This window comes from Balaenoptera musculus, chromosome 12 (assembly GCF_009873245.2).
Source record: "Balaenoptera musculus isolate JJ_BM4_2016_0621 chromosome 12, mBalMus1.pri.v3, whole genome shotgun sequence".
Classification (NCBI taxonomy): domain Eukaryota; kingdom Metazoa; phylum Chordata; class Mammalia; order Artiodactyla; family Balaenopteridae; genus Balaenoptera; species Balaenoptera musculus.
The window spans coordinates 12,960,380-12,973,072 of record NC_045796.1 but is presented as its reverse complement, the minus strand read 5'-3'; the positions used below and the strand labels follow the sequence as shown (position 1 = coordinate 12,973,072).

The following is a 12,693-nucleotide window of genomic DNA, read 5'->3' as shown; positions in this document are numbered from 1 at the left end:
TGGGTTTGTGTTCCTGTCCTGCTAATTGTTTGGCATGGGGAGTCCAGCACTGGAGCTTGCTGACCTTTGGGTGGAGCTGTGTCTTGGTGTTGAGACGAAGATCTCTGGGGGAGCTCTCGGCGATTGATATTATGTGGGGCCAAGTTTCTGGTGGTCCAGTTTCCGGGACTCGGCCCTCCCACCTCAGAGGCTCAGGCCCAACACCTGGTCAGAGCACAAAGACCCTGCCAGCCACACGGCTGAGAAGAAAAGGAAGAGAGAAAAAACAAACAGACAAACAAAAACGAACAGACAGAACCCTAGGACAAATGGTAAAAGCAAACCTATACAGACAAAATCTCACAAAGAAGCATACACATACACACTCACAAAAAGAGAAAAAGAAGAAAAAAATATATATATAAAAGGAAGAGAGCAACCAAACCAATAAGCAAATCCACCAATGATAATACGCACTAAATACTATACTAAGATAAAAATAAAACCAGAAACATATTAGACGCAGAGGGCAAACCCCAAGTCTACTGTTGCTCCCAAAGTCCACCACCTCAATTTTGGGAACATTCATTATCTATTCACATATTCTTCAGATGCAGGGTTTATCAAGTTGATTGTGGGGATTTAATCTGCTGCTCTTGAGGCTGCACAGAGAAATTTCCCTTTCTCTTCTTTGTTCACACAGCTCCTGGGGTTCAGCTTTAGTTTTGGCCCCATCTCTGCCTGTAGGTTGCCCTCAGGTGTCTGTTCCCTGCCCAGACAGGAGGGGGTTACAGCAGCGGCTGATTAGGGCTCTCTTGCTCACTCAGGCTGGAGGAGGGAGGGGTACGGTAATCATAATTGGAATGCTGGGCAAGCCTGAGGTGGCAGAGGCCAGCGTGACATTACAACAGCCTGAGGCGCGCTGTGCGTTCTTCCAGGGAAGTTGTCTCTGGATCTCAGGACCCTGGCAGTGGTGGGCTGCACAGGTTCCCGGGGGGGTGTGGATAGTGACTTGTGCTTGCACACAGTATTCTTGGTGGCTGCAGCAGCAGCCTTAGCATTTCATGCCCATCTCTGGGGTCCAAGATGATAGCCATGGTTCGCACCCATCTCTGGAGCTCACTTAGGTGGTGCTCTGCCTTCTCTGGCCACACATGGATGGAATCCCCTCTCCTCGCGCACCCCGAAGAAAAGGTATCTTGCCCCTCCGGCAGGTCCAGACTTTTTCCCGGACTCCCTCCCGGCTAGCTGTGGTGCACTAACCCCCTTCAGTCTGTCTTCATGCAGCCAACCCCAGTCCTCTCCCTGGGGTCTGACCTCCGAAGCCCAAGCCTCAGCTCCCAGCCCCCGCCCGCCCCAGCGGGTGAGCAGACAAGCCTCTCGGGCTGGTGAGTGCTGCTCGGCCCCGAGCCTCTGTGCGGGAATCTCTCCGCTTTGCCCTCCGCACTCCTGTGGCTGTGCTCTCCTCCGTGGCTCCGAAGCTTCCCCTCCACCCACCACCCTCGTCTCCACCAGTGAAGGGACTTCCTCGTGTGTGGAAACCTTTCCTCCTTCACAGCTCCCTCCCAGAGGTACAGGTCTCATCCCTATTCTTTTGTCCCTGTTTTTTCTTTTTTCTTTTGCCCTACCCAGGTACGTGGGGAGTTTCTTGCCTTTTGGGAAATCTGAGATCTTCTACCAATGTTCAGTAGGTGTTCTGTAGGAGTTGTTCCACATGTAAATGTATTTTTGATGTATTTATGAGGAGGAAGGTGATCTCCACGTCTTACTCCTCTGCCATCTTGAAGGTCCTATACTTTTATATGTTGGGAATTTTCCTTAATAAAAAAGTTAATTTTTTTTAATGAATGTTACATACACTGAAATTTAGCAATGTGGCATTGTCAACTAACTAGCCGTGTAGAAAACATCTAAAAAAGATACATTTCACCAAATTAACTTGCAGGTAAATAAAAAGTTTGAATATATAAAATAAAATAACCAATCTATTAGAAGTATATATAGGAGAATTTATTTCGTTTTGGAGATAAGAAAGCTTTTCTAAGCAATACTCAAAACCCAGATTCCAAAGAGATTAGTGAATGTGATGACATAAAAGTTTTTTTCTGCACAGAAAAAAATACCAACAAAGTCAAAAGACAAATGATCAACTGGGAAAAATATTTCAACACATATGACAATGAGCTCATTTTCTTAATATAAAAAGACCTCTTACAAATCAGTTATAAAAGACCATTAAACCAATAGAAAAATTGACAAAGAACTTAGAGGCGGTTCATGGAAAACAAACACTAATGGTTTGTAACATATGAAAAGACAGTCAACCTCAATCATAAAGAAGTGAAAAGTAAAATGTCAATGTTATATGACTATTCAATTATTGGAACACATTTCTTAAAATATATGTCATTAAGAATATTTAAATGAAAAAAAATCAAGATGTAGAACAATCTATATGGTACACCTCTACCTGTGTAAAAATAACTGTGTACATATCTACATGCATATCTGTATATACACATATATGCATTATGCTTCAATACACATAGAACATTCTAGAAGAACATTGTATAAGCTGGTTACAGTGGTTGCTTCTATAGTGGGAGCCTGGAAGTCTTGAGTGAGGTGTAAACATAACTCTCCATCCTGTGTGCTTTTTATAACATTGAAATTTTTAAATGTATGTCTGCCTTACCTTTTCAATGAAAAATAACTAGTTGATAAAAAAAACTAAGTTAATGTGTTCAACAAACATTTCTTTGTGCAAATCACTGTTGAAGTGCTGAGAATACAGGTGATGGAAAACCAACATAAATCTCTGTCTCCAGCTCTAACATGTTCCTGGGGGGAGAATAATAAAAGTCTCTAATGAATTGTGTTCAGTATAGTAATTTTTTGACTGCAACTTTACAAATGTTTTCTTTGGATATGTTTCCTTTTTAATGTAAGTGAGTACATTGAGGCTTACATGAAATAGTAACTATAGAAACGCATTCTTTGGAACTGACACAATTGTCATCATCATGATTTGGATAGGCTTTGTCAAGTTAGAAGAAGCAAGAAGAGATTTATCGTTCATGCCTCCATGTGTATCCATACCATTTAAAAACCTCATTGTCCTTGCAACACAGCATTTCTAATCTCTGCCTTCATTTTATGGTTTACCTATTGAGAGTTTAGAAGCCTCTCACTCCCTTACTACTTAATTCATTATCTTAGAATTCAAATCTAAGTTATGTCCTGAAGATTCAGGACAAAAACAATCCCAAAGACTTTTACTGTCACCCATATACATAAAATTCCCATCAGTGTCCTAAGTTCTCATTTCCATTGCATCTCTACATCTTTTTCTCTGGATATAGAACAACTATGCCAACAAAATGTAAAATTACAGCTGTTAAGACTTTGTTTCGTTTATTAAAAAAATTTATATTTTGGTTAAAGGATGGAGTAAGCTAAAAAACAATATTCTAAAGTATAGTGGATGAATACGAGACTTCCTCAGTGCTCTGTCATAAAGGGATTTCTTGGCCAATAAGTTGGAAAAAGATGCTTATTAAGTTTCCCCACAATTAAAAATTTTCCCCATACTGGAGATTGACAACTATGTTAGCATATTAGCCCCCTAAAAAAATCCTTCATTGAAGAAGTTTCCTTAACTTTGAGCCTCTGTTTCTTTCTCCCGTCTCTGTGCTAATTAAGAGATCCCTGACATCAGAGGAAATTTTCATCTAAGCTCAAATCAGGACTAGTCTCAGTTTTGAATCTTTGCTTTCCTCTCAGCAAACTCCACCAGAGTACTTCCTGGCCCTACTCTGAAATCCATGCTGTCAAATATCTTATTAGCTCACAGCTAACCTGAATCTTCCATCTGTTAGAAATACAGCACAGCACACCTCTGTCACAAGCAGCACACTCTTGGTTCCCTGGCAAGAAGAAAGTGAAAAGACTAAACATGTGTGGGCTTAGAACAAATGAAATTCAATATTACCTACCAAATGGCTTCCTCATAAGGATAACCCTCTCTGAGAGAACACAGCAATAACCAATAACAACAAATGCAAAATCCATTTTTTTTAAGTATGGAACAAAAGAGATCCAGTTAAGCCGCTCCCCTGAAACAAAATGTGATGGGAAACAACCTTCTTGTTAACAGAATACCAACAGGACTTTTTTTTTTTTGGCTGCGTGGACTCTCTAGTTGTAGCACATGGGAGTAGTTGCCCCACAGCACGTGGGATGTTAGTTCCCCGACTAGGGTTCGAACCCGCGTTCCATGCACTGGAAGGCGGATTTTTAACCACTGGACAACCAGGGAAGTCCCAGGACTTTTAAAATTATAGCCCTTCTTTCAACTAACACTCTGTCCAAGAAAGTTTTATTGGATGAAATGTTAAAACCAATCCAAGAATTTTCTCTTACAGTGCCTCTCACAAGTATGCTCAGACATGAAACCGGGCCTTCCTAAGTTCTGATTAGCTCTTGACTTTAATCAGTAAACCTTGCTTCCAAAGCTTCCTGGGCCAAAATAGTCTATGAGTTAAAGGTGAACCTTAATAAAGGAATCATTTGTTTCCATTTTTTAAAGGTGCAGTTCCCACCAAGAAAACCCTGCTACAATTTCATTAATTCACATGTAGGACGAGAACACAACTGAGAAATCAGGGACCATGACATTTTCGTCTTTATACCCCATGAAACATTTGACCTATTGATAATCTTTTATGAGGAAAATTCACCTTCTGGTGAAAGCCTGTGAGTGACAAATACTTATCTGAAAATCTACGCTTAATATATCAAGAAGCTAAAACTGGTCAGTTTGTTTTACTGTGTGTTTAAAAATGTTTTGATTAAAAAAAAAAAATCTTGCAAACTTTGAAGAGATTCTTTCCTTCGGCAAATGGAACTGGAGACTCAAGTATTTTGTGTCCAGTTCTGCTTGAATTTCCACGTCCTCTATGCCAACTGGGTACCCTCCCTCCCCCAGCCCCATCTGTGCAGATTTCTAAATCACTGGAGAAACCACCAGGCAGAAAGTCAGCACAAATGCCTTCCAAGCCCAAGAGAAGTTTTCACTTAATGAGAGAGGCTCAGGAGGGAAAGGGAGAGTGGGTAGGGGCTCTGTTTAAAATAAGCACATCACAAGGTAAAGAAAAATTATCAGTAAAGATATGTGTAATCAGGAGGTTCCCCAAAGACCTTACAAGTATCTCGATGCTTAAAGCAGGTCTGGTGGGGACCCTGGAGGGGATCGTGGTTGGAGAGACTTGAAAGAAATTTCATCTAATGGAAAAGCCAGCATTAGCTCCTGCCTTGTGGAAATACAGGCTTGTCTCTTATCCAAAGCCCCCAAAGCTATGTCGACTTCATTTTCTGATGGTCTTTGGAGTGTTATTGAAACTGAAGTCATGGGTTGGATCCTCAAATAAGCCAACTTGTTTAGATACTTCCTCAGTCACAGACTCAACCCTAGTGCCTTATACATGCAAAGCCTTGACAGAAATGATTATTAGGAGAGAGGAAGGATGAAATGAAGGAAATCTACCATCTTCACACCCAAAGGACAATACTGCATTATATTGAAAGACATTTTAAATGAGAAAAGCTGAAAGAATCTTCAAAAATAAATGGTGCAGTCTTTGTTGTTGGGTAGTTGAAATTTAGACTAGGCATTTATCAGCTCAGAGTTGTGGCACAGGCGAGCCAGGTGATTTGGCAACCCAAATTAGCTCCCAGTCAGAAGGATCTGATTAGCTAATTCACACAGTGGTGTCAGTGACTCATAACAATTGAAAGACCTTTCCTTTCCAAGAACGTGTTCATTTTAACCCAGATTTAACAGAGGAGAGTCTAGGAGTCTAGGAAATCTGGGCAATGAAGTGGGCATTACCTCTAAAAAGCTCTTCACGTTTGGGAAATCACAAAATCTCTTTGGACCTCAGTTCCTTATCCATAAACTGGTAAATGGAGAGTAAATGGAGTCCATCGTGCCTCTGAGCTAAAATAAGTTTGGTGTCTGATTCTATGCGGTAAGCACTGACATCAGGCCTCCAACACAGGTGGGCAGAGGCCTCTACCCACCCAAGTATAAGGCTAAGAATACATGCCCGATGGGGTGATCCAGGCTGGGACACACTGAGGAGGAGAAGGCGATTAGGCTTGAATTCAAACTTTACCTAGAAAATAAATCAGTAGAGACAACTCACTGATAAAGGTCAGGCAATAGAATGCTCCTGAGGGGGAAACCTCCTGTAAGAAACAGCAAGCTAGAGTCGAGCCTCAGATCAGCCACTCATTAGTACTACGACCTTGGACAAGTCATTTCACCATTCTGAGCCTCGGTTTCTTCCATGGGGGCATTACTATCTGCCTTGCACACAGACAGCAAAAGTCAGTCTAAGAAAACGTGCACAAATGCACATTTTCGGGGGACTGTAAAGCAGTCATAGCTCAGAGGCTCCACACAAACAGGCATTCAGGATTTAGAGGGAGGTCTCCTTCCCAAAGAATAAGACAAAAACAGACAAAGGCTAGAGAAAAGAAAACTTTTGAGTAAACAGCTTTCTATTTGCCCACTCCTAAAATATAGACACTGACATGTCAGTACATGAAACTTCTCTAGGCTCTCCAGGAAAACAGAAAGCAGACTTTCAATGGAAATTACTGCATAATGAAAAGATTGCTAAACCCAAGTCTTTGTCATACTTACTCAAAGCCCCGGACCGTGTAAGACATTCAAGTAAGAAAAAGAATCAGAGAATCTCTGCTTTACACCAGGGAACAGGACACATGCTGACAGGGAAGGCAAAGGATAGGGCTCAGCAGAGGGATTGGTCCAACATACCCAGGTAATCGTGAAGAAGAGGTACAGAAACCTGGAGGTAGGGGTAGAGAAAAGAGATTTGGCCACAACCAAGATTCCCTGGGGGCTATAGATTGGGGTGAACAGGTAGGGAAAAAGAAGACAACTTTTCTTCCCCGAATGACTAGGTCATCTAGGAAGAGAAGTATTAGACAACAAAGCTACCTTGACCCAGGAACAAGTAGATAATATCAATGCAAGTGTGATTGGATAAAGTAAAATTAACCCTTAAAGGAGGGAGGAAGAGAGCTTAATGATTTTTTAAAATTATACCCAAGTTCATTGTTTTGATCGACTCGCCATGAAATTCTCCAAGAACTCTCTCTCTACTCAAGAGAGTATAAGGAGAACAACCAGAGAATATTGGGCAATAGTTCAATTCTAAACATATGTGAATTGCAACAATCCAGTGCATATGAGCAAAAAACCCTGCTAGCAAGAGGAAACTGAGTGGGGAACCAGAGTTGGATCAAGACTGGAAAGATGGGGGTTTCAAATAATATTGTGGTATAATAGTTGAAGAGAACTGAGATCAGAGAACTTCCCAAGAGAGAACCTCCAGAGATAACAAGACAGGGAACCAAGACGTAAATCAAATAAGATGCTATAGTTGAATGGCTTAAGGAGAAATTTGAGAGATGGAGTATATGTCCTTAAGGCAGACAAGGTCTACGTGAGTCTTGAAGTCTACAGAAGGGATAACGTGGGGATGTAATCAATACAGAAAGGGATGCTGAATCCAGGAGGATGAGAGCTGAGAAAGGCCCTAGGTTTGACCAAAGAGAGCAGTATGAATAGAGTATAATGAACAAAAATAGGCAGGAAATTTGCCAGATTAAGTCAGTTCAGGAGCCTCTAATAGAGTGTGTGAATTCTCCAACCTCTCTGTTTTTTCTTCTCCTACTTGCTACACGTCTTTTGGTTTTTGCTTTGTGTCCACCAGAAGGCTCAATGCACAAGGAAGATGACATTAATTGTTAAAATCTATTATTTAATAAAGGAAGGACACAAGCACAAACGTTGAAATGTACCTTTATGGACTGTATGGATTCATTCATGCTTTATCTGATTCTCATGGTTATAACTCATTATGAGTTAATTATACAATATTTAGCCTTAATAACTTATAATAGCTCTATGACTTGATTTAAAAAGAGAAGTGTGATGCATAAGCCTAGAACTGCTGCCCAAGATCTAACTACTACCCAGTTGGATTGATGATAATATTTTCTCAAAACTATTTCAGCTATTTGTTGAGCAGTGTGTCATATGCTTCGAGGGATACAAAGGGAAAGTAAGTGAAATAAGGAGAAAAGAAGAAATTTCCTTTTCCTCTCATTCAATTAGTGGGAAGAACATATTAAAAGATTTGACATGATGCATTGCCCACAGTACTCAAGAAAGTGCCATTTTATTAGAAAACATACAAATGTATGAAAACCCATCTTTATCATCAAACTTTCTCCAAAGCACTCCATTTCCCCATCAACCACTTTCCTCCTCATCTTCTCATTTCCCCTCATTACTCCATGTCTCCAGAGGGGAATTAACAATGCCATCAATCTATCAACCCTCTGCCTTCCCCTTTGCCCCTGCTACGTTTGACCCAATGATATACTCCCTCTGTCTTCAAAACACTCAACTTTGGCTTGGGGTATGTTATAACTACTTTATTGTCCTTTTGTGCTTTCCTTCTGTCAGTATTTCTAGTAAATCACCATCACAAGTGACACAGCATGTGTATACACATCATCTCGTGCAAGACCCCAATAAGTTTTTGAGGCATGTAGCGATATGCTGCTACCCATTTCACAAATGGAGAAACTGAGACATGAAAAAGTAACAACCCAAAGTTCACCTACATAGTAACTGGCAGACCAAAGCATGTGGCTTGTGGTCCAAGATTCTTCCCATTATGTAGCTGCCTGATATACAGCAGCATGAGGGCCATTTTGTCTTGGCTCCAGGGGGAAAGCTCTGTTTGCATTTTTCCCCCCTGACTCCGTGGTCATCTCTCTTCTTTCCATCCGCCTGAAACTCACCCTTCCTTTCATATTCTGCTCAACTTCTTCCTCCACCATTAAATTCTCCTGGTTCATTCTCTAACTTTTACAGTACTAACTCTCTACACTGTTCATTATGACACTCATGTATCACCTTCGTCTTTTCGTTTAATGTCTCATGTGTTAGTTTTGTTGCCCCAGTAAATTAGTAAGATATTCTAGGGACTAACTTTTTAAAAACATTTTGTTTATATTTTCCACAATGCCTGACACAGAGAAAATTCTCAACAAATTTTTGGTGAATTGGGGTGAATTTCTCAGGGACCATAAGAGAATTTCTATGTTTAAGAAATAATTTTTCAATACCATTTGTGGCCAAGTAACTCAAAAATTCATATGAGTGATGATGCTGACAGACTTAAAAACACATGGAGAGGGCTTCCCTGGTGGCGCAGTGGTTGAGAGTCTGCCTGCCAATGCAGGGGACACGGGTTCGAGCCCTGGTCTGGGAGGATCCCACATGCCGCGGAGCAACTAGGCCCGTGAGCCACAATTTCTGAGCCTGTGCGTCTGGAGCCTGTGCTCCGCAACAAGAGAGGCCGCGATAGTGAGAGGCCTGCGCATCGCGATGAAGAGTGGCCCCGCTTGCCGCAACTAGAGAAAGCCCTAGCACAGAAACGAAGACCCAACACAGCCATAAATTAAATAAATAAATAAAAATTAAAAAATAAACAGGAGCTGTTGTTTTAAAAACAACAACAACAACAACAACAACAACACATGGAGAGGGCTTCCCTGGTGGCGCAGTGGTTAAGAATCCGCCTGCCAATGCAGGAGACACGGGTTCGAGCCCTGGCCTGGGAAGATCCCGCATGCCACGGAGCAACTAAGCCCGTGCACCACAACTACTGAGCCTGAGCTCTAGAGCCTGCAAGCCACAACGACTGAGCCCACGTGCCACAACTACTGAAGCCTGTGCACCTAGAGCCCTTGCTCGGCAACAAGAGAAGCCATGACAATGAGAAGCCCGCGCACTGCAATGAAGAGTAGCCCCTGCTTACCGCAACTAGAGAAAGCCTGTGCACAGCAACGAAGACCCAACACAGCCAAAAATAAATAAATAAATAGATTAAAAAAAACAAAAAAAAAACACATGGAGACTAGGGTCCTACACCAGTCTTCAGGACCACCAGACACCACAACAAGGTTGCAAAAAGACAAGTCAGCTGAGGATAACCCTCTTTCCAAAAGACAGCCGCTGCCACCTGCTATGACACCCCAAAACTTGCCTATTCAAATTCATGCTGGGGTCTTCCCTCTACTGCATTTTGCTCTTTTGTTATTTTCTGTTTTGTTTTATATGACTACTAGCCACGTTTTGGATTAAAACTTGTTAAACTTGCCACTTCTTTGCAGTATTTGCAAATTCTCAATATCTGAACTTTTCTATGGTCAGTTATCATGAAGAAAAAGCTCTTCACTTATCCATCATTACCCATTCAAAAAGTTTGGTAACTGCACTCCTATTTGGTAAATTATTATATCTAAAATATGTAATGTGATAGGAATATGATTTTAATATGTCAGAGTACAGTTTTATCTCATTTTTGTCAAATACACTCATATATAAAGAAAACAGATAAACTATTGAAGTTTTTGCACCAAAATATTAGCTATGATTAGCTCAGTATGGTAGGATCATGGGAAATATTTATCTTTTCCTTGTTTATGTGCATTTTGGGCAATAAACATACATTACATGTGTGCTACAGAAAAAAAATTATTTAAAAAACTTAAGCAGTAAATAGCAAGATAGTTGATAACATAAATTTAGTATGAGGTTGAATGCAAAGTATTTGCCTAAAGAGCTCCTTCTTTCCTCTCCTTTTATCTAATTTGATATTTACTAACCTTTTCTTTTTCTCAAGAACTTTTCCTCGTCTTATAATAAATAGAAATCATGAATGGAAACTATTCAAACACATCTTCTCAAAATTCTGCCTTCCTAACTTTTAATATCCATTTTTCTTCCCCTTTTCATTCTGAATTCTTAGAAGCAAATGTCCTCTTTGTCCCAAGCCTCCTCAGCTGTGATCTGGAAATGTCTTTAGGAAGGAGATTTTCCTTAAGGCTCAGGCAAATCTGTGACAAGCACTCTTAGCATTATATTCTTCATGCAAACACACTTCCTCTGGCCCAAATGGGGTCAGATTACATACATTCCCAGCCTGGGGAATGAATGGAAAGGTGGACAAGCACAAAGCAGCCTTATCTAAAAATAAGAAATCACGTGGCATCCTTTTCCCTCTGCCCTCAAAGCAGCCATATGTTACTGGACCCTCAGGTCCAGCAGACCCAGTTCAAATTCTGACTCCAGAATCAAATTGTTGAGGTTGGGATCCTGACTCTACCACTTACTGTGTGACCTTGAGCCAGGTTCTTAAACTCTCTGAGCCTGTTTCTTCATCAGGAAAAGGAAAGCTAGTTAATAACAGCGCTTCCTAGAGTCATTCGGTTAAGAAAATTAGACAATGAATATACAGCCTTTAGCCCCTTCCCTGGCAGACAGCAAGTGGACAGCACACGTTAACTCTTAGCAATAACAGTAGCACCAACTACACATGACGTACAGCTGCTGGAGACATGGAAACAAATGCAGCCTGTTTGAGAAACTACAGTCGTAAACAAGGAGCCCTCTTGAATGCTGTTTTCTGTCTTCATTCAAAGGCTTGCCTCAGTGGTGCTCACTGCCCAGAAAGTTCCAAGCAATATAGAGAACACCTCACGGGCCAGGGGGCCTCCATCCACTGGCAAAAGGTGCACGTCCTTGGTAAGAAACATGAGGCTGTGGGGAGCAGGCAGCAGCGCTCAGTGTCTGAACTCAATTCAGGATTGAGAGGAGAATCTTGCTAATTTGCTCCCAGTGCAGAGCACACAAAGTATTTAATGCAAAGTGGAAATGACCCTGAGTCTAGGACTCTGCTGCTACCGGGAACACCAAAGTGAAAAGCAAAGTCACTTCGGAAGAAATAGCCAAGCCTATCACGCTCTGGTCACTTACTCTGCTTTGATGAATGCTCTGGGGTCTCTCATCTCGCGCTGGCTTCTCGGCCCAGGAGAGCTTGGGGTCTGGCATTCCTCTCAAGGCAACTGATTTGTACATCACTTTGGAATGTTGGTGAGCGTCCACAAAATAAAACAGTTGCGCTCTAGTGCCTACCTCAAACCTTGCTCAACAATTCCCTCTAAGTCCCTGTTACCTACGCAAAACGGCTCCAGCTGATTAATCAAGTTGAAAATTCAAGTGCAGGAGAGCTTGGTAGCTTCCAGGGTGAAATCCAGCTCTAGCTGGAAAACGCTGGACATGTTTCACCAAGAGAGTTCAAGTTCAGAGCCTTCTCTTTGACAGAATGGCTGTAACTGAATCTAACCAAGAAAAGGTAATGTTAATTCACACGATTATAAGGGAACTTAAAAGGTGATCGTGTCTGTTCTCTTACAATAAAACACATGGAAAACATGAGGTATCCAGTAGGCATTTGGTGACTATTAAATGTTCAAAAATGGGTATTCATCATACTGTATGATTAGTATTCATACTCACGAGTGAGAACAATTCTTTGCCTATTTTGTCAGGATCATAAGAGAGGTTGGGATTTATGGTTCAATAAGGAACCAGCAAATAAGGCCTTTAACATAATTTGCTTCAGGCTTTTAACAGGTGGAAAGAACAAAGTTGTTATAACTGACCCGTACTTCAAGTGAATTAATAAAATGCTCCTGTGGCGACCATTGGTTTGCTAAACTAGCAGAATCTTCAACATGTTCAAGAAATTAATGAGACAACAC

The 12,693-nt window shown here is 41.3% G+C and overlaps 1 protein-coding gene across 1 annotated transcript in view; it reads right to left on the bottom strand.

Annotated features, from left to right (window-relative positions):
- The window catches only part of IPCEF1 (interaction protein for cytohesin exchange factors 1), a 164,849-nt gene extending 152,823 nt beyond the window's left edge, over positions 1-12,026 (bottom strand). Inside the window, exon 1 of the mRNA XM_036872212.1 lies at positions 11,906-12,026. Coding sequence (XP_036728107.1) covers positions 11,906-12,007 — 102 coding nt within the window. The 5' untranslated portion in view covers positions 12,008-12,026. The remainder of the gene's footprint in view (positions 1-11,905) is intronic.
- Between the last annotated feature and the right edge of the window lie 667 nt (positions 12,027-12,693).